At 37.6% G+C, this 27935-nt stretch overlaps 2 protein-coding genes across 7 annotated transcripts in view; one reads left to right on the top strand and one right to left on the bottom strand.

The window, feature by feature from the left end:
- Positions 1-854, bottom strand: part of ATP8A1 (ATPase phospholipid transporting 8A1) — a 221318-nt gene extending 220464 nt beyond the window's left edge. For 4 of the 5 annotated variants that reach the window (XM_014857150.3, XM_070505962.1, XM_014857151.3 and 1 more), the window contains exon 1: positions 716-848. In XM_014857150.3, coding sequence (XP_014712636.1) covers positions 716-764 — 49 coding nt within the window. In that variant the 5' untranslated portion in view covers positions 765-848. Of the gene's footprint in view, positions 1-715 lie in introns of all 5 variants that reach the window. The other variant, XM_070505963.1, reaches the window with a different exon arrangement.
- On the top strand, positions 113-27320 carry LOC123284766 (uncharacterized). 2 transcript variants are annotated; one of them, XM_070505965.1, is made up of 3 exons: positions 113-968; positions 2509-2580; positions 3141-5783. In XM_070505965.1, the coding sequence occupies exons 1-3, from the start codon at positions 454-456 to the stop codon at positions 3169-3171; spliced, it is 618 nt and encodes a 205-aa protein (XP_070362066.1). In that variant the 5' UTR covers positions 113-453; the 3' UTR covers positions 3172-5783. The 2 variants fall into 2 exon arrangements, with proteins under 2 accessions (XP_070362066.1, XP_070362065.1); XM_070505964.1 differs by lacking the exon at positions 3141-5783 and adding an exon at positions 27146-27320 and having other exon boundaries at positions 327-968.
- Positions 27321-27935: the final 615 nt, after the last annotated feature.

Genomic DNA, 27935 nt, shown 5'->3' with positions numbered 1-27935 from the left:
GCTAAAGAAGTCAGCTCAGCTGGCCAAAGTGCGGGGACCAGACAAAAGGCAAAAAAAAAAAAAAAAAAAAAAAAACCACAACGAAACCTCAGACCAGAGCCGGTGAGACTCCACTGCAGGAGGCAGAACTGCAGAGACTGTAATGCACAGTATCCGCTGAGCACCCAACCCCAATTAAGGCTCCTCGCGCTCGGAAGGCAAGGGGCTGGGGATCACAGGATCTTGCAGCCAGGGAAAGGCAAACCCACTCTTCGGGGGGACGTGGGGGGAGAGCTGCAAAAAGATGGGCGGCGGATTGGGGATCTGGTCACCGGAGTGAGGAAACTGAGTGGAGACGGGAGGTTTGCGCGCTAGTGGGGAGGGAGGTGGGCAGCGTGAGAGCGCTCGTTGACAGGGACCGAATGGTCACGCTGCGGTGCAAAGCAAGCCTTGGGGCTCCCGCTGAGGACACCAATGCCGGGGCTGGAGCTGGGAAGGGGTCCACGAGCGCACTGCAGGCGGCGCAGGGAGAAGGGTCCGCCAGGGTTCACGCTCGATCGCCGGACTTGCCCTGGGGAAGTGGTGGATCGGGCATCTCTTCCACAGCACACGCAAGCGCGCACGCACACACACACACACACACACACACTCACACTCACACACGCATGGCCCGACCCCAGGCTGGCTCCGAGCCACCTCCGCCCGCGCCCCGCGCGGGGCTGCGGCGGCTACTCACCCTCCGCGCGGGAGCGGATCTCCGACACGGTCCTCCGCATGGTGGGCATCGCGGCGGCCGCCGCAGGTGGGTCCTCAGCCGGGACTCTGCACCTGTCACGGCGCCGCGCCGGCGGGAGACCTGGTTCGCGGGAGCGCTCAGCCGCCAGCCGCGCGGGCAGCGCCACCCACCCAGGACAGCGCGGCGGCCGGGCGCGGCCCCCGCACGCCGGCTGGAGCAGAAGGAGGCGAGAAAGGCGGCGGCAGCGGTGGAGGTGAGGAGCGATCGGCGAGGGGCGGAGCGCGGGCGCCGGCGTCGGGGGAGGGGTCGCGAGCGCGCGCGCTCGCTCCCGCGGCAGGGCGGCGAGGAAGGCGGGAGGGAGACGGGCGGGTAGAGACCCGGAGGAGCCTCCTCCGCCCGCCCGGCTTCGGACCGTACCATCTCTGCGCGGGGAGGTGGGATCAGCGCCCAGCCTCCATCTCCCTCGGGCGCCCTCCCTTGGCCCCGCGACTGGGGCTTATCCAGTCCTTCCTCAACGGCTTTCGGACTTTCCCAAGTCTTGGCCGGAGAGGAATGGGTGCTCTGGCTCCTGCATCCCTGCGTATCCCCTCTCGCCACCCTCTGGCTTTTAATAACAATGGAGTCGGCCTTGGTCTGGAAAGTGGAGTTGGATCTGAGAGCGCAGGGGAGGGGCGAAAGGGGCTGGGACGCCGAGGGTTAAGTCCCCGCCTGAGCAGTGGAAGGGCGCCGCTTGGTTGCCGCCGGGGTGGAATTCTAGCCTCCGTTTGCGGAGCCGCACTTGCTCCCTATCTGGCCCCCGAGCAACAGGCTCTGAGGCCCGGGGTTCCAGGGCGCTGGTGCGCCTACTGCCCGTCGTGCTTGCGTGCATCTGGGGTCGGCCTGCGCCTGGGTCCGGTGCATCCCGCTAGTGCGTGCTCTGCAGCCTGACAAAGCTCTGGAATTGCAGTAAAATCACTATTGGGCCAGGTGTTCAAAAAGGACTTTTTTGTTTTGGGATTTTGCTTTTAGTAAAACCTGCAGGAAGTTGAGTGTAGTAGTATTACCTAAAAAGGGAAGGGGGATCCTAGTATAAAATCCATAAATATATTAAATTTTAATTAGTTCCATATCCAAGAGATCATCATAACCTCCTTACCCTTTATTTTATATACTGAGATCCACACTAAGAAGTCATGAAAACATTTTTAATTTATTGCTGATTTCATCTTTAAGTTAGGATATAAGGTTTTCTGTCGTTTCTGGTGAGCTGCCTAAATGGCAAGAAAGGAATACGTTAAATTAGAAGCAGTTTGCTTCTTCCCTCATCGTGTGCTCTTCCTCCAGCACCCAACAGAAGAGGGCCTTACATGGAGGCCTTTTATGTGAACTGCTTTCAGATCCTGAAGGGAGAGATGTGGAGAGGTTTGACCAGAGAGATAAGTGATTATTCCCAAGCCTCAGGAAAAAATATAATAAAATCTACTAATAGCATCTTATCTCCGTTTGTGGTATTTCCTCAGCCTCCTGCAGGTAGCATTTGCTAATCAGAGCGCTGTCCTACATTAATACTGAGTCAGGCGGTCAATGCATATTTATGAAGAACCCACTCTACTTGGCCCTGATTCAGGGGCTGGGATTAGAACAAAGAAAATGTATTCCCAGTGTTCATGAAACATGGCAGGGTAGAGCAGCACTCAGGATAATGTGTTTGTTTCAGTGATGGTCATGATTTACATGTATGGTCTTCTAAAAGTAAGAAAGGAGCATACAGCCTTTTTGGGACTGTTGTCACTGGCCATCTTTATTCCTTCCAGGTCTGGGACCTCCCTGTATAAAGTAGGCTTCCTCTGGCTTGATGAACATGAGTCTGAAGCAAAATTAAAAAGGTAAGTACAACAAGGAAATAGTGAAAATTCAGCTTTAAAAGTTAGTGAACAGAAACCAGAGAAAATGCAGTTCTTTTATGATTAATATTTTAGGTACAGTTTTCTATAAAGCCAGAGCCAGTTTTTATTCAAAATCAGTGCACAGCAGCATGACAGTATTTGATTTATAAGCAATCATCTTTGTAATTCCTGATGAGCCTTCAAATGACGTTCAGTTCTCCTTATTTATAAATAACCATTAGTTAACTAAAGGGAGTTCCAGAGATAACCTCTGTTTTCTAAAGAGCAATCCATTTTATATATGTCTGTGATGTGTGTGTGTCCATCCCATTAACAACCTGTCAACAAAGTTGACAACATATGTCATTCATACAGGAAACGACAACGGTCTTTCATATAGAGAAGAAAAATGCGTGATGTAGTCTATAGTTTACTGTGCATCCTTTCCTAGATATTTCTATCTGTTTGTCCATAGTGGGTAAGAGTATTGCAATTAATTCGTTTCTGAAAAACCGCTCATTCCTGATTGCTAGAAATAACCCACATTTTTATTGGTTCAGAAACCTGATTGAAAGTTGGGTATTGCACTAATCTGCATCTGCTGGATTTCAAAGTCCTCTCAAATCTTCTCATCTTCCATTCTAAGAAGCACAGTGTGCCAGCCCCTGGCAGAGAACCCTGGTTCCAGCAACATGACCTTGTCACAGAATCTGTAGTACAGTTCAGATGTCAGCAAGATCATTTAAAGACTTTCAGATCCTGTGACTACACTGCTGATGGACTTAGAGGAAGAGGGTTATTCAAGGACAGCTTCTCCAAGGACCAGTTTTTATCATCCTCCACAAAATATACATTGAATGCATAATAAGTGTGAGGTGCAGAGCTAGGTGAATGCTAGGTTACAAGGAACGCTTCGTGCACATGTGGAAATTAACCAGCAATGTAGCAAGATGGCTGATACCTAATGCCAAATAGACCAGGGGCACCAACTACGGACATTGAAAGAAGGGGAGATTCCAAGAGCTGGGGTGATCAACAGAGTTGGGCTAGGTCTTGAAGTAGGGCTTAAGGCTGTAGAAATGAAAAAGAGGCATCATTCCAGATAGGGATTCTTGGCATATAGCAAGCACTCAGCAATGATTGTTTAATGAATATTTGAGGTAAATGGAATGGTAGAAAAGCATATATATTTGGAAGAAACAAAAAGACCAATTTGACTGCAACAAATGTTCTCATTGTGAATCTTTACACTTTAAAAGGGTGAATTGTGTGTTATATGAATTATATCTTAATAAAGCTGTTAAAAAAATTATCTTCAGAGGTGTCAGCCACAAAATTATCAAGTCCAGAAAGTCAAGAAGAGATGTCAGAGGATATTCCTACCTTGGTGGGTTTCCACTTTACGTCATGTTACCTGAGTTTCTTGTTGGTTGGGGTGCTAAGGATTAATAATTTGTCCCCTGGGAGGAACTCATAGTCGAGTAGGTGAGAGTGTCATGCTCACTAATTTACTAACTTATTATACAGCCAGAAGTCCTTTGGGAATTTGTGGCCTGAAGATGGTTATAGACATGCGTGAGAACCCTGCTCCTGATTGAGACTGAGGTCTGGAAACTTGATGACCACACTACCGTGAAATGCAGACATTGAACAGTGCTGGCCACTATAAATTCTTTTGCAGAAGTACAAAATAATTGGGTAAATTAATCTTAAGTTTTAGATAATTACAGCTTTTAGTTTAAAACTGAGGTTAAGATATAAAATTCTATCAAATTGCAAAGCTACTTGGTTATTGTAAGGAAAGATGCTTATTACCTTTGGTGCATAGTTGTTATATTGGTTCAGTGGATAGTGTATGGTTAAGGTATTGTTATAACATTAGATTGTAAGGCACTTTCCCCAAGTCTTCCTGTCTTAACTGCTCTCTTTCTGTTGCCATCCCTTACGTGCATACCCCTCCAATACACCAGCAAGATCTTTAGGCTCTGTTTCTAACATATATCTTAATTCTGTCCACTTCTCTTCATCTCCACTTCTACCACTCTTGTACAGGCCACCATCATCGCTCACCTCCAGTGGACTCCTAACTGATCCCCCTGCTTTTATTTTTGTCACCCATTTATCTCACAGGAGCCATTGTTATTATTATTTTAAAAGTCAAATCTGTTTAGTCATTTCTTCAGACTCTTCAGTGGCTTCCCATGGCACTTGGAATGAAACCCCAACCCTTTATGATGTCCTTACCTGCCTCTCAGACTCATCTCCCTCTACTCTTTCAGTTGGTCATTGGGCTCGGATTATCCCAGCCCACCCCAGCTAATATTGCCTCACTTCCCCCAATGCTAGCCACCACCACATTGCCTTGTTCTATTTTTCTCACAGCACTTATCTCTATCTGAAGTTTTTTTATTTGTTTACCTGTTTATGATCACTTTTTTGTTGTTAGTGCCATGGAGTGGATTCTGACTCCTAGCAACCCTGTGTACTGCAGAGTGGAACCCTGCCAGGTATTTTTGTGCCATCCTCTCACCTTCTGGCACTATATCAAACAATACTCTGCTGCTATTCATAGGGTTTTCATGGCCCATTTTTTCCAAAGTGAAAAGGTCCTTCTTCTAGTCTGTCTTAGTCTGGAAACTCCGCTGAAACCTGTCCACCACAGATGACCCTACTGGTATTTGAAATATAGGTGGACTAACTTTCAGCATCACAGCACAAGTAGCCACCATGGTATGACAACAGACAGATGGGTGGTGTCGTTTCCTGACTGGGAAACGAAACCTGACTGCAAATCTTAACCACTAGACCATTATGGCTGGCTTTTATGATAAATAGGTCTTGCTACATTTGTCTTTCTTGTTACAATTTGTCTAACTTTAAGAACAGTGTCTGTCATATAGTGCAGGATCAATAAATATTTGTTGAATGAGTGAATGAACTGAAAAATATGTGTACTGTGAATGATCTGGTTCCCTAAGATTGGAGACTGGAAGTTAGTAGAAGAATAGGTAGCATTCTGTTTGAGGAGATAATAAATTATACCGTTTATAAGCATATATGCTCAAATATTTTACTTTATCAGAGTTATTTACATGAAATAATGTAGAGTGTATTTACTAGGCAATACTTGATATCAGAAAAATCTTGTGAATACCATATTGGCTTTTGTCAAAATTAAGTGATTAAATTTTAAAAATGAACTGATTTCAACTAGAAGCTCTAAATCTATTGTCATTGAGTAATCCAGGCATTTATTCTTACTCTTAATGATAAAATCAATACTCTTCTCTCATGCCTGTGATTCATTTCTCACAACTGTATGATCATTCTCTTTTCAGACACCTTAGCAAGGTTTTAATTCAAAGTTATAATGTCTTTAAACATTATTATCTTCTTCTTATATTGGGAATTTCCAACAAAAAAAGTACAATGATTTTTTTCTTGATTATAATTGAAAATACTCTGCTCCTATTTAAATGAAACTAGAGTTTTAAAGTATGGAGTTGTGTTATGTGAAAGGATGCTCAATAGAAATTTTTAAAAAATATCCTCCAGTATATTTAAAATAACATTCAATTCACACACAGTCTTTTAGGAAAAACATTTACAGAATATTTTACTCAAGAAGTAAATGAACATTCAAGGGAAAACAATCCTAGTGTTGAGATCTTAAATTCAAACATAATTTCAAATTGATGGTAAGGGACTAATTAAATGATATGATTTTTACTTCAAAAATTTCCTTGCTACCAGAGCCTAGAAGTGAAAATTAATAATTAATAGTGCTGTTTCTTTTCTAAAAGTTAACAAATAACATTCCAGTAGTGCTGATCCCCTGTAAAATATTGTGAAATACTTTATAAACTTAATGGATAATACATTTAACATAATATTGTCATGGATTGTGACCTTTTAAAAAGCAGTTTTATTGAGGTATAACTGATACATAATAAACTTCATATGTTTAAAGCGTAGAATTTTACAAGGTTGGGCATATGTATATACCTATGAAGCTATCACCACCTTCAAGATAATAAGCATATCCCTCACTTCCAAAAGTTTCCTCTTGCCCTTTAGTATTGTTGTTATGTGTTACTAGAGATGAGTTTTCTCCATGTATTCAACACAATTTGTTGAGTGCCCACCATTTTCTAAATACTGAGCTGGATGTTGGAGATTGAGTGGTCAGCTAAAACACATAGGTTCCAGGCCCTTATAGAACTTACTACATTAATCACATAATTATGTAAATAAATAAGTATAAAATCACCACTGTATATCATACTCTAAAGGAAAGATAGTCTACAGCTATATATATTGATTGTACTTCACTGTATTTATTCTTACAATACTCTTCTCTCATGCCTGTGATTCATGTAAGTGTCCTTAATCTTATGGGCTAGAACTTAGACACATAGCCACACCTAGCTGAAAGGGAGTGTATTTCTGGGCTTTCCCCCTTACATCTGGAACTCTTTAAAGATGTTTATGTGTGCATTTGTAAGATACATACAAATGTACCTTAACATTTTGTTTCTACTAGATGCTATGGCTTTTATCTTGAAAAGAGTGTGATGTTTGTTATATGGAAAGGATAACCAGTAAAGACAAATTCATTATAAAATATTTCCTTGATGTTGACCAGAAAGCCAATATTGGAAATGAAAAGAAAAATCCCAAGAAAATCTCACTCTTTTTTTCTTGCCTTGTCACATAAGGTGCTATCTCAGGGAGGAAAGGTGATAATATTGAAGTAAAAAGTATTGGAAGAGACAAAAAAACCCATAATTTTTATTAAAAATTCAGTATAGCAGTAAGTTAGATAATTAATATGATTATCAAATGCAATTTTGTAATTCCATGACTTTTCATTTAGAAAGAATGCCAAGCTCAAACAAGATGGCTTCCTGATTAATTGAAATAACCCTTTGCTTTCAAATATGAAATATTTGCCAGTCGTGTATGGGCCTCTTGGATGATATATCCTCTTCTCAGGTTCGTAATTCACTGCAGTGTTTAGCAGATTTACTGGAAAATCACAATGGTTTTTTTTTTTTCCTCTGACCCCAAAAGATCTCAGAAACAGTATCTGCTAGAAAGAGGAATCATTTGTCACTGTAGATTCTTGCCAACTTTGAACTCTGAGGAAATCCACCACATTGAGAAAGAGAATCAATACGTAACGTAGGGTTGCATTTTAGTATTTGCCCCAAAGAAAAGAAGCCAGGTGGGAAACACTGTAAAGAAAAGATATAAAGGAAGTAAACTGACTGTAGATTCAAGGCCTGCGGAAGCTGGAGACATTGGTGGTGAGAGCGAAGTGATCTAGTGCAGAGCCCAAGAATAGCGCCTTGGACCTTTTGTATAGATCTGCTTGCCTGTGCTCGACTTTAAATGTCAGCTCCTCTTGCCTGCCTGTTTTCTCTTGTCTACTTTTTATTTGGTCTGAACTCTTAAAAACTGACCCCAACCTGTTAAAATTGGAACCTCTTTCCTCCTGTTCCTGGATCCATGCTATTCTGACTCCAGCTTGCCTCCCATGCTTTCAGAAGCCATATACCCTCCAACTGAAGCAGCTGCCATCTGTTGCCTGCATAGGCTCTCAAAGTTTCCAATGCCAGTTGGTTTAATCTTGTGCCTAGTTCTGGCCCCTGTTGGCTTCTGACTTGTTCTTGATCTAAAATGACAGTGTGGGAGGCAAAGGGAGACCCGTAGGTTGGGCAATACTGAGAAATAAATTTGAATATGTACATGGGAACCAAATTATGGAGGACCATGCAAATCAGCAGAGGTGACAGAATGAATGCACAAAGTGAAAGGGAGTCATTAGAGGCTCGGGGACACAGGATAAAATTGTGTTTTAAAAAGACCCTTGTAGTGGTAACAGAATATGGAGCATGGGTTAGAAATAAAGAGACCAAGCCGGAGATGACAAAGATCTGTTCAATTAGCAGAGGAAATGGTGATTAAAAAATTAAGCTTGTATGTAATACGAGACATTTTTAGCAATATTTTTAGCACTCTGGAGAGTAAAGGACAGTAGTCTGTGTATCTGGGAAAAAACCACAGATAATCTTCTCTGTGTAGTTTATAGATATAAGTATAGATATAGATGTGTCTATATTTGAACTTTTTAGATGTTGGGTCAATTTCTTATTGAATCAGAAATTCTGACATTGAGAGAAGGGAGGTTACCTTTGTTACTTCCTTTGAAAGATGCTAAATTTATGTTATATTTGAGCATATGCTTAATTATTGAAAGTGCTTTATTTATCTTTTAATGCTACTAGAGCTTTCAGTCTGAAAAAATGTATGATTAATCTAAAAACTTCATTGGCATCAATGCTGATTTAATGAAAAGAAGTGGAATCAGAAGACCTGGTTTGTGTCTCGATTCTGGCCCTTTCTAGTGGTTTGACCTTGAGAATGTCATTAAAAAACCTTTCTGAACTTCAGATTAGCTTAGTGGGTTAACATGCAGGCTCTGCAATCAAACTACTGGATTCAGATCCAGGTTCTACCACTTAACCGGTGGTAAACTTTGGCCAACTTACTTAACTTCTCTGTGCCTCAATTTATTCATCTATAAAATGGGCAATAGTTATAATGCCTATTTTATAGGAATGTTGTGAGGAGTATGTGAGGTCACTTACTGCAATATCCTATACAAATTTTAGCTACTATTATTATCTTTTATCGCTCCCACCATGTTGTTTTGCTGAGTGGCATAAAATTAAATGATTTTAGGTACTAGAGGCATTTTCCTCAATAATGCTTTTCTTTGTATAGTCTAATAACACAAGTTCACTTAATCTATCATTGTATGACAAATGGCATACATGTTAGGTATGTAATTTTAATGCAGGATTCTATTTGTTGGTTTCAAGAGACTTGTTGCAAGAATGCTATTAGTAATATTTATTAAAATGTTAAAACAAATATGCCTCTCTATGTCATTTAGAATAAGGTTTAACTGCATTTAATGGAAAACCCCCAAATAACAGTGGTTTAAACAAGGTAAAAGTTTCTTCCTCTGCCATATAAAGGAAGTCTGAAGATAGGCTCTGTACTGTCATCAGAAATCCAGGTCTTCCCTTTCTGCTCTGCCATGCTAACATATGGCTTCCATCCTCAAGGTCAGCTCATGGTCCTAGCTGGCTTCTGGTGTGCCAGCCATAATATCCACATTGGAAGATGGGGAAAGGAATAGGATAAAAAGGGACCCCAGCATGCTGAGTCAGATCTCTTTAAGCATCCATTCCTGAAGTTTCACCTAAAAGTTATGCTTGTATCTTATTGGCTAGAACTTAGACACATAGCCATACCTAGCTGAAAAGGAGGCTGGTAAGTTTAGTTTTTTGTTTAGCCAGCAATGTACCTAGATAAAATTTGAAGTTCTGATACCAACGGGGAAACAGAGAATGGAGTTAAGGGTAGGCAGCCAGTGTTCTTGACCATACTTTTCCATAAATCTCGGAATCATTCTCAAGGTTGCATTATGAAAATGCTGGAGTTCTTCATGGACATAGTAACAAAACTATGTTTTGTTCAAATTGTGTTGTTAAATATTTATAAGAAAAAGAATTTTCTTCATCTTAGAAACAGGTTTGATGAAACAGGTTTTAAACTGCTGGGGCTTAGCAAAGAGTTTGTTAAATACTTATTGAATAGAATATTGAATTGTGTACAGTAGAAAACAGAGGGAGAAATTAATTTAATGAGGTAGTCAGTTATTAAGGTGACTTTCTAGTTAAAAACAAGTACAATCTTAGGGGTAAATAAGAGACTCACAAAGCAAGGGATGAAGCAAAAACGTAGAAAGATCTTCTATTTCAGTTTTCTCTCTGTTTAAATCAGAAAAGTGAAAAAAATAAAAGAACTAGAGATTTTTGAAGAGAGATGTTGCATAATAGTGTTTTGGGAATAGCATTTGGGAACATCACAGTGCACAGACTACACTATGAGTGAAAAAGTCCATACCACGTTAGGAAGCTACTGTGGCCATCTTGTCAATGGGAGTTTCCTGTGTTGCTGAGAATGGCTTTTGGATCCCAAAAGGATTATCCAAAGCAAACTTTATTTTTAAAAATTAATATTCAACTACTCAGCTGTAAAAAAAGATGAAATCTTGCCACTTGCAACAGCATGGATGGAACTTGAGGGTATTATGCTAAGTGAAATAAGTCAGAGAAAGTCAAATAGCATACGATCTCATTCATAAGTAGAAGATGAAAACAACAACAAACATATAGGTACAGAGATTAGATTGGTGGTTACCAGAGGGAAAGCGGGGAGGGAAGAGGGCAAAAGGGGTTATAGGGCACATGTATACAGTGATAGATGGTAATTAGTCTTTGGGTGGTAAACATGATATAGTCTACACAGAAACTGAAATGTAATGATGTCCATCTGAAATTTACATAATGTTATAAACCGATGTTATCACACACACACAAAAATCTCAGAACAGAGCTGTAGCCAACATGTGCAGTGAATGACTAATAAACCTTTGTTGTTGTAAGCCAAAAAAAAAATGAATTTTCAATTTATTAAATTTGTATGTTAAAAACATAGGTCTTTCTTAAGCTTTGAAATTCAGCTTAATCATTTTATTCTACTTAAAAATCTAGAAAATTTTAAGAATTGCTTTTAAGGAGGTGGTTGATTAATGTTTAATTCCATTCATAAACTAAAACCCCCTTAAACATCTTAAACTGCACTTAGGAAGCTGATAAATTTTGTTTTCTTTTAAGTCCTTTAGTCATCTGAAAGAGCCTTTGAAGTACTAAAGTAACCATTATAAGATAAATTTAACTTATAAAAGCAAGTCTTAGGTTTTCTTAAATTTTCTAATATTGATGGATTTCAACATAAAATCTTTGATATAAATCAATTATACTGTCTCATCAATTTAATTTGGAATCACAAGGATGAAATATTTTTGTAATAGGTCAAATTCTCTTAAATACATTTGTTATTTCTAAACCTTACTAAAGAATATTAGTACAATAGGTTCGATTTATTTAATCATATATGTATTTAATTTGCCAGGTTTAAAGCTACTACTTCTCTTGGAAACAATTATGTTATCCAGACAATTTTAGGGTTAGCGTTCCAAGCCCCTTTAGAGGTTACACTTTCAATTGGCTGAGTTGACGATTAATCAGAGATGTCATCTGGGACGCTTGAGCTCTAGAACTAAGGATACCCTTGACATTTTTCTTACATCTTTGGCTGTCAATGGGCCTTACTCCTCTAGATTCATGTCATCTATTATTTAATACTTCTCTCCATATTCAGAAGTCCACATTTGGTCCATTTGATTGGTTTCAACTAATTTATTACTGTATGATTCTATTTTAAATTCTTTTCATATTTTTTCCTATCTGTTAGCACTCATGTGTATGGTTCTTTTAATGACATTGGATTGGATTTTATCTTCCAAGGCTTTTTCTAATTGGTCGCTTTTAGTTTTAAGATCTAAGCTTACAGTCAAGGGACCCAGAATGAGAGTGGTAGCAGTTGGAATGGAAACAAAGGGAGAAATAGAGAGTAGATGTTAAAGTTGCAGATGGATTCTTAGAAGAGAAAACATTGAACAAACACCCTAGAGGTGAAGTGGCGCTTGGCAGTTCAAATCCTCCCTCCATATTCCCCTCCCCCCACAACTCGCCTGCAGTTTTTAGGGGTAGATGATGGTATGCTCTCCTACTGACCCCTATGAGAACCCACAACCTAAAATATTTATCTAGGCTAACATATGGAAAAGCTGTAATTCCATAGTTTCCCCTGGGTCTTTTGGTGGCCATAATTTGGCAAACAAGGTCAGACAGTTCTGTTGTTTGAAAAGATGGATTTTTCTTACTCACCAGCAGGCCCCTCCCTGCATTTTGGAAACTGGAGGATAAATATGAGAGTGGTGGTTGGAATGCACATTAATAATGAAAAGTGTTGTCTCCTTGCTGAAAGAGGAACTGTGTGAAGATTATTCCATTTTTAGGGAACTATCTCTTTTTCAGTATGAATCTACTTTGTGTTGTCTCTGAAAATCACTCCTTGTCCTTAGGGTGTGTGAGCATGTTAGAAAAAGAGAGAGAGGTGTGCAAGTTTGATACAACTGTTACTTTTTAATTGAGCAGGAAGAATTTGGAGGCATGTTGTTGCCTCACACCAACAGCAGGATGTCATACCAGGCAGGTCCTTAAAGTACTACTATTCATCCCTCTACAACCCTCCCTCTGTTTATTTCATTCTGTACTGAGTTATTCAGTCTTTGGGAAATAGGTTACTGCGTCCAGTGTATTGCACTGGTTTTGAAAGGATGAGGCTTTCCTTAGATAGAAATGGAAGTTGGCACTGAAGGTTTAAGCATTTAGGGGGAAAAGGAAGAATGGGCAGCAAGACAGAAACTAGAGTATGCCCTCAAAGAGACTCCCTGTGAAGGGCTTAAGCTGTTTTTTCTTCCTTTCCCCTTGGACTATGGAAACATCCTATTTACCTTAATGTTTTACAGTATAAATTTTAAAAATAATTTTGACATATTTCAGATGTACAGAAAGTTGCTGGAATATAACAAAAAAGTTGTTAGAATATAACAAAGAACACTTTACTATATTTATTTTATCCTTCTCTCTCTTTCTCTTTGTTGTTTTTTCTGAATAGTTTTAGAGTAACTTGCTGACATGATACCACTTACTCCTAAATAATTCAGTGTGTATTTTCTTAAAACAGGTGCATTGTTTAACATAACCACAATAGAATGATTAAAATCAGGAATTTAGATTAAAATGGTACTAGTATCTAATCTACAGACCTTATTCAGATTTTATCATTTGTCCCAACAGTGTTCTCCAGACCGTGTGTTACATTCAATTGTCATGTCCCTTTAGTGTCCTTAAATCTGAACCAGTTTTCCAGTCTTTCTTTGTATTTCATGACATTGACATTTTTGAAGAGTACAGGCTAGTTGTTTTATAGAATATCCCTCAGTGTGAGCTTGTCTAACGTCTCCTTGTGGTTTTGGCAGGAATGCTACAGGACTGATGTGTTCTTCTTAGTTCATCTATCAGGAGGCACATGATGTGGATACCCTGTTACTGATGATGTTAACTTTGATCACTTGGTGGCAACTGCCAGGTTGCTCCACTGTAAGGTTACTATTTATCCTTTTGTATTAGTAGTATCTGGTGGGGAGACTAGTTTTACAATTTTAATAAGTCATACAGTGTAATTCTACTCTGCATATTTGGAAAAGAAGTTTTGTTTCTTTTTCTTTTTTTCCAGGTCTACTCCTTACTTGTCTACTTGCCTACTCTCAGCTCTGCCTCTGGTACCTACCTGTTACATCTCTCTGGTCTAGGCCTGTCTACACTGGCTTTAACAGAGTATTAAGGGGTTAAGAGGAGGACCCACAATTCCCATTACTCCCCCATCTCTTCAATTCCCAGAACACAACTGTAAAAACTACCTGAAATGTGCTTCATTGAGAGTTTTGGGGGTTACTGAAAGGTATTATATAAAATGCAAAATAAAAGGATGTTTCTTTTTAAATTTATGACATTTAAAAAAGCTTTTTCTGCTGAATAATTTACCTTTGTTAGAAAAGACATTGAGGTAATTTATACTCTAGACCTTACATACTCCTCTTCTGTTATGTAGGAAGCTTAGTTCCTGCCTGAGATCAAAGTCGCTAAACTTAACAAAAACACTATTATGAATGAACATTAATTCTTTAATATTATTATGCATCTAGTAAAAGCTCACAGTACTTTCACTTTTAGCAATTCTTTGCAGATAAGTTGGATATAAAGCTATGGAAAATTTTCTCATTGTAGAAAAATTCTTAATATTGTCATAAATGAAAAGTCATGGTGAAAGGAAACATTTTCCTCTGACCTACAAGAAATCTTGTTGCTCCTAGTTTTTCTCTGTAGATTAGATAGTAGAAACATTTATAGAGTAAAACAGAGGTATGTTCTTTTCAATGTCTTTTTCTATAGCTTATTAGATAGGTTGTTCAGGGAATGTGTGTGTGAGAAATGAGATGCCATTTTCAGTGAGAGGTGATGAGAGGAATAGCATGCTTATTGAAATTTCCATTCTGCCAAAAACCTGGTCCAATGAATATTTCATCCAAAATAATAAGGAAAGCTAATCTCATGTTCTCTCAATTTCATTTTAGACTGCATTGGGAAGTAAATAGGGAGGTTTTTGTTTTTGTTTTTGTTTTTGTTTTTGTTTTTCGTCATAACACAGTATGTCTTGGAACTACTGACAATTGAGATTGTTGAAACAATGAGTGAATTATTTGAATTGGTCAATTTGAAGAAGCCTAAAGAATTTGGTAGGCATTCAAAAGCCAGAGATTGAACGAGCTAAGCCTAAAATTGATCTGTCTTGCAGCTTTCTGTCCAAAAGACTGCTTCCTTTTGTTGCAACTTTGGAGTCTGAACTCTCTTGTTTTGAGCACTGAGAAGTTTTGAAAGCCCTGACAAATACCCAATAAAATCTGTCAAGCGGAGTCAAGGAACCTTCCTCCCATCCAGACATAGGCATCCAGGCAACTTGCTCAGGCATATGGAGTGCAATTCGGAGCAATGCAGCCTGTTCCCCTAGAGTCCTGTTCTCTTATTTCCTCATGGTACATTCAACTATCTGAGCACCTGACTCAGACACAGCAGAGATACTGTTGCAGCCGGAGGGTAAGAGTTTCTTCTGTTATCCTGGAACACCCTTGTACTGAGAACTTTAGAAGCTGAGAAACTCAATGAATTTTCCCACTGTTTGCATTTCTCACTAGCTCTTCCTGCCTGTGTTTCCTCCTATCATTTTAGAGAGAGCAGCTATCCCACTCTTCAGGCTACTAGTTTGTCTGTGGATTCAGTTGGGTGACTTTAATGCATACAGAAGAGACGCTTATAGAGCAGGTGGCAGAAATAAGGATAAGATCTTTTGTTTTACAGATCCTTTGGAGAATGGGCTCTTCCATGTAAGTGTATTTTTCTAGACAGCTGAAACTTCTGCCTTAAACATCAAAATTTGTTTTTAACTTTGAGAAATGGTATAGCGTAGTGGTTAAGCACGCAGACCGAGGCAGATAGTTTGTGTTTAAGTCCTGACTCTACTGTATCTAGCTTTGTAACTTTGGGCACTGTACTTAATCTCTCTTGCTTCAGTTTCCTCAACTGTAAAGTGGGGGTAATAATAGAATCTACCTTATAGAGTTCTTGTGAGGATTAAATGGGATTAAATGAGTTAATGTATGTAAAGCATTTAGAACAATGCCAAATACATTGAGTCACAGAAGAGTTGTTATTAGTTTAATCATTCGTATACAAATTTTGATATAAAATGGTACCCACCTTCTTGTTTTATTTTATGAAATATGTTGAACATTGAATACTCAGTGCCTTCGTACACAGAAATAACATAGTCATGCCTTAAGACAGTGCTATGAAGATGTTGATGATGAAATAATAGCTAATATTGTTTATTAAGCAGGTTTCATGAATGTTATTGGTAATCTCTACAATGAACCTCTAAGATAGGTAAACTTATAAATAGGCTTACAAGATTTAAGTACTTGCCCAATTTCATGCAGCTGGTAGTAGAAGATTTGAGATGCAAACTCAGGTCTGTGTGATGTCAGAGCTGGTGCACTTGGTCACCTCACCACACTGTCTGGTGGCTAGGACTCCTTGTCTCCACCTCAGTGTTTCTCAGACTTCAGCATGCCTTAGAATCACCTGGAGCACTTGTGAGAACACTTGCTAGATTGCTGGCCTCCACCCCAGAAGCCGAGAATTTGCATTCTAAGTTGCTAGATGATGCTAAGATGCTAGGTGATCCAGAGATCACACTGTGAGAACTGGCTCTCCTACACCAAATGACTCCAGACTCTTTTTAATACCAATTATTTTTTTTAGTGTCCCTTTACTGTCAGCTGCCACTTGATGCTATCAGTGTGTTCTTTTGCTTTCAAATACTATGAGGCGCACATTCAACTGTTTTAAAATCCTCCGTAGCACCCCCTCGTTGGGTATTAAATTTGTGGATTTTATGGCAGTAACTGCTGTTTAGAGTTTCCTTTCACTCGTTGCTGAGTTCCCTGGAGCATTTGGTTAATTAACTCTGCTAGGAGCTTGACTTATTTCCTTGCATATTGCTTCTTTTCATTTTAATATAGGAAAAATATTGAGTAACTAAGTTTAATGGATTTAAAATCTCTGTGGCATGGCCCTTTTTTCTCCTCAATGTTGAGGGCTTTATATCCATTGGAGATTATTCTATAATAGAGCATAGCAAAATCCAGCACAGCCCTGACTTGGTTCTTAAGCCTTCTCAACTCAGGAATCTTGTTCCAAGGACCTGGTGTTTTTGTATCTACCTTCTTGTTTTATATCTACTTCTTCATATCTAGTCCTGTCGTTTATCAATATAGTTCTAAAATCCTATATCAGCCATGGAATGGTCACAGAATTAGGTCTAGCAAGATTTTTGTTCTTGGTAGAACTTTCTTTTCTTTTATGGTAACAGAGTAGATTCTTGCTGCCTGCGCTGCTCCTCCTTAGCTTAACAGTATAAGAAGCCAGAAACTCACAATTCTGTCTTCCTCTGATGTGATGGATCCCTCACTCTGTTAGAGTATAAATAACTCTGGGTGTCCTTCTGTGAGAAACTGGATCATACTAGGGAGCAGTGTTGACTTGTTTGCTCCTTGAACTCATATTTATCTTTTGCATTGCTTTTTGGGCCGTTTAGCAGTGAACCAAAGTAAATACAACTTTAAACAAAGCCCAAGTTATCATTCTAGACCAAACTTTGTGGTCTGGCTAATTCACATCCCTTCACCGTTTACTATTATAAACCTGTATTTTTGTTTCGATATTGTTAAACACTTGGAAGATAAGCCCCTCTTACATTACCCTATGGCAGTCATATTCCAAGCCCACTCTGTACCTACCTCTGGACTTCATATTGAAAGAGAAAAATTAAAATTTATTTTTTTAAACCTCTGTACATTGGTGTTTCTGTTACTTTTAACTAATACATTCCTTAGCTGATTCTCTCATATAATCAGAAACCTGTAAGGTAGGACTATTCTAGAGTTGGTTAATTTAGTGACTCAACAAAATCATCAGAAACCTAGACTCTCACCATCTTTCTACTCTTCCATTCCCTGCGTGACAGCAGATTACCTCATGGTTGCTTGATAACTGCAGCAGTGTCAGACATCACACACTCTCATATTATGTCAGAAGGAAGGAAAAAAAGAAACCTTTCTATCTTGGGTCTCTTTTTAAGAAAAGGAAAACATTTCCCAAAGTCCCTCAGCAGACTTTTCCTTGTGTCTCATTGGACAGAATTGGGTCACATGCCCATGCCAAACCAAATGTTTGCCAAGAGATATAAAACAACCATGACTGGCTCTGGCCAGTGGGGTGTCATCCACTGGAGAGGGAGATGGGTCTTGTCTTCTCTGAACAAAATGGCTCCTTGGAGGACAACTCAAGTTTCTGTTAGAAGGAAGAAGTGGAGTTGCTGGGATAGCAACTGACAGTGTCTACCACTGAAATATCACTGGTCCCTTTGACCTGAGTCGCTTTCATGGACTCTTGGACCACTTGGGAGAGAGTGGTCCATAAAGAGTTATTGGATGTTCTGGTAATCTGATGTATGGGAACCAAAACTTATTTATATTTGGACAAGTTAATTTAATTGGGAAGTGAATGTTATGTAATCTTGTAGAAGAGTGCACAATAATCAACTCCTGCCTAAGAGAGATAAAGCTACAGTTAGAAAAGGCGTTTTGTTTTAAAGATAATCATTAAAGACATGCAACAAAACAGCCTATGTAAAAGACTTACTTCCACTTTCTCTTTTGAATAACTTAGCTTTTGGAGAATAATTCCATTCTAAGTCAAGTACGTTAATACAAATACTTGAAAACTGAGAGGCTGCAAGAAATGAGAAGAAAGTGAGATGGTGCGACTTCCTAGCAATTGTTTATTTTTGAGGTGAAGGTTTGAGGTGATTCTTAATTAAGTTGTGCAGAGCCTTGCTGGGAAATTGGATCTCCACCCTCAGGTTTGTTCACTGCAGGAGTTCACAAGCCTTGCCTTAGTGATTTGTAATGATGGCTGAAGAGCCTGGCAACCTCAGAACATGAGGGCTGGGTTCAAAAGAACACAAAGGACTCTAGAGTTTTGTGATTAGAAGATAATTTTTTATATATTTACAAATGAATAGAACTAGGTAAATATAACATAAATAAGTCAGGTAGGCTTATCTGAGTAAAATCATGAAACAGACAATAATAAACTATGTATGTTTATTTTGGAGGCATCAACTTGAAAAGATAGGCATATTGAGTCCAGCTATCACTCAAGGCAGAATTAACAGTAATTAATTTTTGCCTCATAAAGAGATTATTTTTTCCCCCTTGTTAGTGGTTCCTGATGGTCGTCTGTATAACTTCCTTAAGATCTGCATTGGCGTATTTGGTATAAGATGTGCCTTCTCATTAGTATGTACCTACAGAACTTAGGAATGTTTTGTCCTTTCAAAAATCATTTTATTCTTCAGTTCTTGTTAGATAGCCAGACAGCTACAAAATGATGTAATATTTTATATCAACACAACTGTTAAGGAAGTATTTACCTATTTATCACTTCGCATCTATAATTTTATTTTTAAAAATTTAATGTGAGTTTGTACTTTTAACCAATAACAGGGAAAAAGCAAATCAAACTTGATTTTATCACAGAGTATTTGGGCAAGAAAAGGACCCATTTATAGCCACAGCTACTTAGCATCCAGTTCTCCTTAAGACATTCTCCCAGGCATCCTGCTTCCTGTCAACCTAATGCAGGACGCCATACTTCTCTTCTAATCCTAAATATATATATACGAATCCTGGGCTCAAATTCAAGCTCTACCACTTACTAGAGTGTGACTTGGGGGAAGATACTTAGTTTCTTTTTGTCTCAGTTTTCTCACCTGTAAAATGGGAGCTAATAATATTATTTATCTCTTGAAATTGTTATGACGATTAGATTAATTAACATAGATAATGTTCTTATAACAGTGTCTGGCCTAATAAGCACTCAATAAGCGTTAGCTTATATTATTCCAATAATTATATAGAAGACATTAAAAATAATATAATTCTTAATACTGGCAAAAGCTATAAGATGGCTATAGTCTGTTAAAGATTTTTATGGAGAAAATTATAAAACATTAAAAAATATTTTATATACATTACATATAAGACCTGAAAGTGGAGAGATGCTATGTTCATAGACTCCCATATCATAATGATGTAAAATCTAAATTAAATTGTAAACAAATTCATTTCCAGGCAAAATATCAATTAGATTTTTTTTTTTTGCCATGAAATTTGATGAGCTGCTCCAAAATTTATATGGAAGAATAAAGATCCAAGAATAAACAAGACAAAGATCCAGATTGGGGGAATTACCTTACCAGGTATCAATACTCATTATAAAACTGTAGTAATTAGAACAGTGTGCTCTTGGCCAGAGACAAACTAAAAGGCCAATGGAGTTGACAAGAGAATTCAGGAAACATCAATATAAGTGGAAACTTTTATTAAAAAAAGTGTAATGTTACAAATCAGTGAGTGAAGAATAAATAAATACCGTAGGGACAGTTGGCTATTCATATTTAAAAATTAAAATATTTCTCTACTCAAACTGTGTAAGAAAGAATAAAGAGAAGATTTAAATGTAAACATATTTTTAGAAAGAACAGGGAGTATACAGCCCAAAGTCATGATAATGAGGTGATAGAGTGGGGGTGGGGGTAGGAGAGTAAGCTGGAACTGGAGAAGTTCAAGTACTGATATCTAGAATGATTTCTTTTTTTAAAAAGATGAAGTAACTATGAAGAGCTGGAATATGGAAGTTTGCCATCTCAGTCATTATATTTTTGTGTTTTCAAAATTTCACAGAATGAAAATGTAAAAAATGAAAAATAAAGAAAGTGACAACTCTGTAATTGACAAAGACTTTTATTTTTAGGACTGAATTTTTGAGAACTTTCATAAAAAAGATTTGGAGCACCCCACACATATCAAGTCAGCATTTATATCAGGAAAGGCTAGACTACCATGAATCTGAGTGGTATCTAGTAGTGGACAATTAGATAATTGGAGCAGAGGATCTGGACTAGGATGAAAATGGAAGCATTGTCATAGGCATTCTTGGCTGAGGATTTCATCATTGGTCTTGTAAAAGGAATTCATGCAGATACTATCATCACATTGTATGCTTTCATTTATTCATCTATTGAACACATTTATTGAGTATCTAATGTATATTAGGCACTAGTCTAGGCACTAGGATTCGGCAGTGCAGGACAAGATCTCTGCTCTTAATCTTCAGTGGGAAAGAGATACTTAAAACAATAATTACTCTGGTACATATATCATTGCACAATTTGATCTTGCTATAGAAGAAAAATAGTTATACTTGTGTGTTATTTGGAATTTTCCATATTTATCATCAAATTAACTGAAGAAAATGCTTTATAATTAAAAATCGGTTCTTTGCCAGTTATTGATTTATTGCCTTTCATCTCCAAGTCCAACCATCATAATCCTGTGTACAATTGTGAGGAAAGGTGCTACATGTTTTCTGAGATAGTTTGTGATTCGTTAAAAAGGAGGATAATTCTTTTCCCAATACTTTCTTCTAGAGTTAAAACAAAGTCCCTGTACTGGTTGAATAATGGCCCCCAAAGATATCCAGGTCCTAATTCTTGGAGCCTGTGAGTGTAACCTTATTTGGAAATAGGGTCTTTGCAGATGTGATCAACTTAAAATGAGATTACACTAGATTAGAGTGGACCCTCAGTCCAATATGACTGGTATCCTTATAAGAAGAGGGAAATTTGCACAGGAAAATCTCAAAACACTTGGAAATTAAACAACACACCTCTCCCTAATCACAGAGGGAGTCTCAAAGGAAGTGAAAAAAATGCACTGAACTCAATGAAAATGAAAATGCAACATGTTAAAGTATGTGGGACACAGTTAAAGCCCTTCCACTGAAATTTATAGCACTAAATGCATACATTGGAAAACAGAAAAAATCTCAAATCAATAATCTAAGCTCTCATGTCAAGAAACTAGAAAAAAGAAGAGCAAAATAAACCCAAAACAAACACAAGGAAGGAAATCATAAAGATAAGAGCAGAAATCAATGAAATTGAAAATAGAAAGACAATAAAGAAAATCAATGAAACAAACAGCTGGATCTTTGATGAGATCAATAAAACTCATAGCCCTCTAGCAAGACCGTCAGAGTTAGAAAGAGAGAGGACACAAATAACCAACATCAGGAAGGAAATAGGGGATAGCACTACAGACCAGGCAGACATCAAAATGATAACAAAGGAATACTCCAAACCATTCTACACACATAAATTTGACAACTTCGATGAAATGCACCAATTCATTGAAAAACACAAACCACCACGACTCATCCAATATGAGATACATAATTTGAATAGCCCTATGACTATTAAATAAAGAATTTGTAATGAAAAATTTCCCCAAAAGAAATCTCCAAGTTCAGATGCTTTCACCATAAAATTTGACTAACCATTTAAAGAAGAATTAATACCAATTCTACACCATGTCTTCTAGAAAATACAAGAGAGGAAAGACTTCTTCATTATTAAGCTAATATTACCCTGCTACCAAGATTAGACAAAAACAGTACCAAAAAAACTATAGACAATTTTCCTCATGAATATAGATGCAAAAATCCTTGACAAAATATCAGCAAATAGAACTCAATATATAAAAAGAATTGCACTCCATGATCAAGTGGCATTTTATTCCAGAAAGGAAACCAATGAATCGTTTCTATTTTTAAAAGCATTTGAGAATAGAATAATTTCAGAATAAATTATAACCATATGAGAAATTTTTGTATTTACTTATTTTCTTTCTTTAAACGCAGAACGTACTCAATAGTGCTCTAAAGTGCACCATGCTGTTTAGTTATTATGTGAGCTGCATGCCCCCAGGAATATAATCTATGGTGTTGCTTCTATTTTCTTTTACTAGTTATACAGTTTTACCTAAGACAAACAGCACAATTTTGTGTGATTTTTTTTCATAAATAATATTTATAAAAAATATAATTGCAGCATTGTTTTAAATCTGAATACCTGAAATCACTGCACTGCTATTAATGATATGCACATTTTGGCTTTTTAAAAAATAATTTCTTAGTAAATGATTACACTGACAAATATAACTTTATTTGAATCAATGACTCTATAGAACGTCAAGTGATCAAGCATTGTCAATTTCAAAAGGCCCTTAAATCAAAGCACTTTTTCCTACTCCTTCTTTGAAACAAGTTATGAAAATGAAAGGATATGCAATGTATTTTTATCTAATTTGAAGTTAATCTCTAGGAAATTTTTTTCAATATTCCACACAGAGTCCTATTGAGATCAAGATTAAAGCAGCTTCATGGCTGCCTTAGAATGTAATGTACCAGTACCAGGCGTCAGCTTTATGTTTCTATCTATCTGTATAGACATTATATCTAGAAGTTTTCATGTTTTTTATGGTAAGGTTGCCTAGATTACATCGCAATAATTAGACCAGATAAAGATACAGTTTACACAGCTGACTATTATCATTTTTCAATGGTAGAAAGTATAAACGAGAATAGAATAATAAAAATAAATAAAAATAGAAGCAACAAAAAAAAATTTTTAATCTTAAAAATTACATTTATCAAGGCAAGGCTTATTTTTTATAATTTTATCTGGAGACGAGTACATTATTGGTGTGCAAGAATGTGTAATAGTTTATTATTGTGTTTAATATTCCTTTGTATAAAATAATATTAGCATTCATATTCTTGAACCACTGTGGTTTTTATTTTTATGAAGACTCAGTAGCAAGCACATTTGTAACATGAAAGATTTGGACTCAGTTCCTTTTATATGAAAGCAACCTAGTGCACAGAGCTCATTAATTTATCCTCAACTGACGTATAAATTTTTGAACTAATCTTGATTTGCTAGCTGAATGAAATATGAGATCTCAACAGGAAATATTTATTCATTTCTATGAAGGCTTTGTATTTTTCTACCATGCTTCTGAAAGACACCAAGAGGAAATTACAGCTTTTGTGGTTTCTTAAAGAATGAGTACAATCCACTTGATCCTACACTTCAGAGCAGGAGCTGAACTGTAAGATTTCTTTTGTATTGGTTTACCTCTGGCTGCCTCATAAGAAGACCATGCTTTTTCATTCATGTTTCTACTTTCAGATGTCGATTTATTCCCTTCACTCCTTGATTTTGTTTGTCTTTTTATTTAAGAAAATATCCCTCATGAATGATTGAAGGATTTCTGTATTACAAAGACTTTTTCCAGAATATGATATTATGAGATTCCTGGCAAATTCTTGCATTGGGAAATAATTCAGGCATGTGTGAAAATATGTATCGATCAAAAACTGGAAAAATTCAATATATATAGTGATACCACGCATTGGTGAAGATGTGGAGGAAGGTGAAATCACATACATGTTGGTTGGAGTGTAAATTGGTTTGACGACTTTGAAGAGGAATTTGGGAATACCTTGTAGAGTTGAAGACGCATACCCTACCAATCCACCATTCCACTTCTCTGTCCTAGGGAAACCCAGGCTTCGTGCACAGGGAGATTCTCTGAGCAAGTTTGTAACAAGGGAAAGAATCCACTTAGTGAATAAATATGTAAACCATGGTTTATTCAAACAATTAGTATGCAGATTTATAATGAATGGTCCAGATCTACATGAGTAGACAGGGTTAATTTAAAAAATGCAATGCTGAGTAAAAACATAAGTATACTTTAAGCAAAGGCTACTTAAAGTATAATGCATTTATGTAAAATTTTAAAATAGTACTATTCATGGATGCTACATACGTAATAAAAGTACAAAAACATCATGAATATAACACACGCCAGCATTAGCATAGTGGTTTCTGCTGGGGAGGAAGATGGCAGGTTGAGGATATAGGTGTGTGTGTGTGACACTTCATTTTTTAGAAAACAAAGTGAGAGAATTGAGGTAAAGAAAGCAAAATATTAACATATACTTAATCTTGGTGTTTTAGCATTTTAGCATGTACTTTTATGCTTAAAAAGAAAAAAAAAATTCCTAATCACCCGTTGTGAGGGGCTGCTTTCAAACAGGTGAACATAATTCCCATCGGGGTGTAATTGAAGTAGGAGAGTTGAGGAGGTGTTCCCCTAAGCCGGCCAAGGGAGTTGCAAGAGGAATTAATTTGTCAAGGAATGAACTTTGAAAATAGACCAGGATAAATAGCTATTTTCATGGCAACTTAATCTACTCTGACATAGTCTTCTTTAAAGAAACTTTGAGAAGTTAACTTCTCCATTGCTTATATTTTCTCAGTAATGAAAAATAATGATAATAATATTGCATAACATTTAATAAACGCTTATTATATTCAGATTCTGCTAAATGATTTATTTATTTTCTCACCTAATTCTCATAATGTCTTTATGCAGTAGATTTTTTTTTTTTTTTTTTTGAGGAAGATTAGCCCTGAGCTAACTGCTGCCAATCCTCCTCTTTTCGCTGAGGAAGACTGGCCCTCAGCCCATCTTCCTCTACTTTTTTATATGTGGGATGCCTACCACAGCATGGCTTGCCAAGCGTTGCCATGCCTGCACCCAGGATCCGAACCAGCAAACCACGGCTGCCGAAGCGCACATGTGCACTTAACCACTGCGCCACCAGGCTGGCCCCTATGCAGTAGACGTTATTATAAACCACATTGAAAGGTGTGCTAAGTACTTTCCCTATTCACATAGCAGAGCTAGTACATTGCTCTGTACTACATTGCTAGTACATTGATTTAGTAACCACTAAAAATCATTTACTCTATGAGAACAGCAAATTAATAAGTAAATCAATGAAATATTTAAGGTAATGGGATGGTCCTCTCAATATCCCTCCACTCTCATTTTATAGTGGACCACCCCAGCGAGTTGCTACCAAAATAGTTTGATAATTAACTTAATAAAGACTAAACGTATGTATTAGTAGATCCTATGCCCTCCCCTTTGAATATTACATTTAACAGTGTTTCTTTTTGTTTCAGTGTTAGGAACTTAAAAGCTAGTTTTTTGATTATATAACCATGAGTCTACATTTACAGGCATCTGTCTGAACAGAAACGACATGGCTACTTCTAAATTTCTTTCCAGCTAAAAAATTTGGTATTTGTATAGTTAGATTGATTAGTTACTAATTCCACTTCTGAGAAATATTAATCTTTTTATCAAGCAATAGAAATTGCTCATTTGAGCATTTAAAACATTTTCAAATTGAGAAATTGTGTAGGTAGAGTTCTGATATAATAAAATCAAAGCAGAAAAATTGCCTAAAATATTATTCAAGTTTATTTATTTCTCTCAGAAATAGGGGAAAGCCGATGAGGATGGGGTGGGATTTTGTATTGGACTGACAAAGCTAAGTTTCTCAAGTTACTTGGGAAGGGGCCTAATTTTTATTTTAGAATTAATTATAGTTAAATTTATTGAGCCATCAAATGCTCTAATAAGCAATTATTGTTTTTCAGGCACTGAACTCTGCCCCTTTACAAGTAGGATCTCGTTTAGTCCTAACAGCACTGTGCACTCATTTTGCCTATGAGACAGCTGAGGGTATTTGAGATTGAGTTAAGGACTCAAGGTCACACAGCTGGAGAGTAGCAGAGTCATGACTCAGCCTAGAGTAGGATTCGAATGCATGCAGTCAACTCTCCTTTTCTGCCTTCTTTGAGCTGTTAAGGAGACTCAGTGTGAAAACCTTCACAATGGTTTTAGGAAAATCAGGTGAATCTGAGCTCTGAGACCTGCAACCCTTTTTTATGGCAGGCGCTGCTGCTTTATGAGAAACTGTCACAATTAAGGATAGTAACCTAAGGGCACCTCTATAAGGGAGTTTTTAAAGAGTGGGATAGAGTTTAATGGAAAAAAAGTGTTTTGCTTGGGAGATTTGCTAGGGAACTATGAATGGCTTTTCTCCGTTTTATCCATAAAACGATTAGAAGTATAGTATTGTGAATTATTTTGCAGGCAGAGAAGCTGTAAAAGACTGTGAGACAGAGAAAGAAGCAGGATTCAGAATATTATGTTTTGCTTTTTATTACAAGAGCAATGCATACACATGGTAGAACATTAGAAAACACTGATAATCAAAGAAAAGAAAAAATTTAAAAATCTATAACTATCACTGATTGATAAATACAATTGTCACCTTGGTGTGCCCAACTCTATATATGTTTTTTAAAAATCAAATCATGCTGTGTGACCTGTTTTGTTACCTGATTATAGCTTTTTTTTCAAGATTAAAAGGATTAATTTTTTTTATTTAGGGCATGAATGGAGATACAGAAATGTCAATAAAATAAGTATATGTCCATGAGATTTTTGACAACCTTTCCATAAAACTCACTTTAATGCAGCTTTATTTTCTTCTGTTCTTCATTCAAGGTGGTTCATCATAAAGATGATACAGTTCTTGATGCCAACTGCTGGGTGAATGTCAGGACTTTCATGAACTGAACTGTGAAGTTGACAAACCTATATGTCAATCGTATGATTCTTCTTCCAGGTTGGAAGACTAATTCAGGGCCAAAGTTAAAAGAGAGAGAACCATAATTTGTGAAAGGTAAAAGAGTTCCTACCAAGTGAGTATATATTTTACACATGAGGAAAGTGAGAACTCCAAAATAATGTCCAAGGTCATACAAATAGTTATTGGTGAGAGATCATGACTGAAATCCAGTCTTATGTGTAGGACTATGAGTCCCAACTTCTGGCCTATTGCTGTTTCATGTATTGCATATTATCTCTCACTAAGGATCCCATCTCACGAGATTGCAGAATAGAGCACTGTGTGGTCTAGCTTTGTTAGGGGCAATGTTCCCAACCTCCAGATTCACAGTCCTGCCTAAAGAGAGGGCCCGTGGGAACATCTTCACTATTAAGAAATTCCATGAAGCATAGTAATTGTCTCCATTACACTTTTTTTTTTAAGATTGGCACCTGAGCTAACAACTGTTGCCAATCTTCTTATCTTCTTCTTTTTTTCTTCTTCTCCCCAAAGCCCCCCAGTACATAGTTGTATATTCTAGTTGTGAGTGCCTCTGGTTGTGCTATGTGGGATGCCACCTCAGCATGGCCTGATGAGTGGTGCCATGTCTGCTCCTGGGATCCAAACCAGCGAAACCCTGGGCCACCAAAGCGGAGGGTGCAAACTTAACCACTCAGCCACGGGGTC

The sequence above is a fragment of the Equus asinus genome, chromosome 3 (genome assembly GCF_041296235.1).
Source record: "Equus asinus isolate D_3611 breed Donkey chromosome 3, EquAss-T2T_v2, whole genome shotgun sequence".
NCBI lineage: Eukaryota > Metazoa > Chordata > Mammalia > Perissodactyla > Equidae > Equus > Equus asinus.
Note: the sequence above shows the minus strand (reverse complement) of the source record. Positions and strands in the feature narration are given on the sequence as shown.

Coding starts and splice junctions, on each gene's coding strand:
- LOC123284766 (XM_070505964.1), top strand. CDS start 454: ATGCCGGGGCTGGAGCTGGGAAGGGGTCCACGAGCGCACTGCAGGCGG. Junction 969..2,508: donor AGGCGGCGGCAGCGGTGGAG/GTGAGGAGCGAT, acceptor TATTCCTTCCAG/GTCTGGGACCTCCCTGTATA. Junction 2,581..27,145: donor TCTGAAGCAAAATTAAAAAG/GTAAGTACAACA, acceptor TCTTCATTCAAG/GTGGTTCATCATAAAGATGA.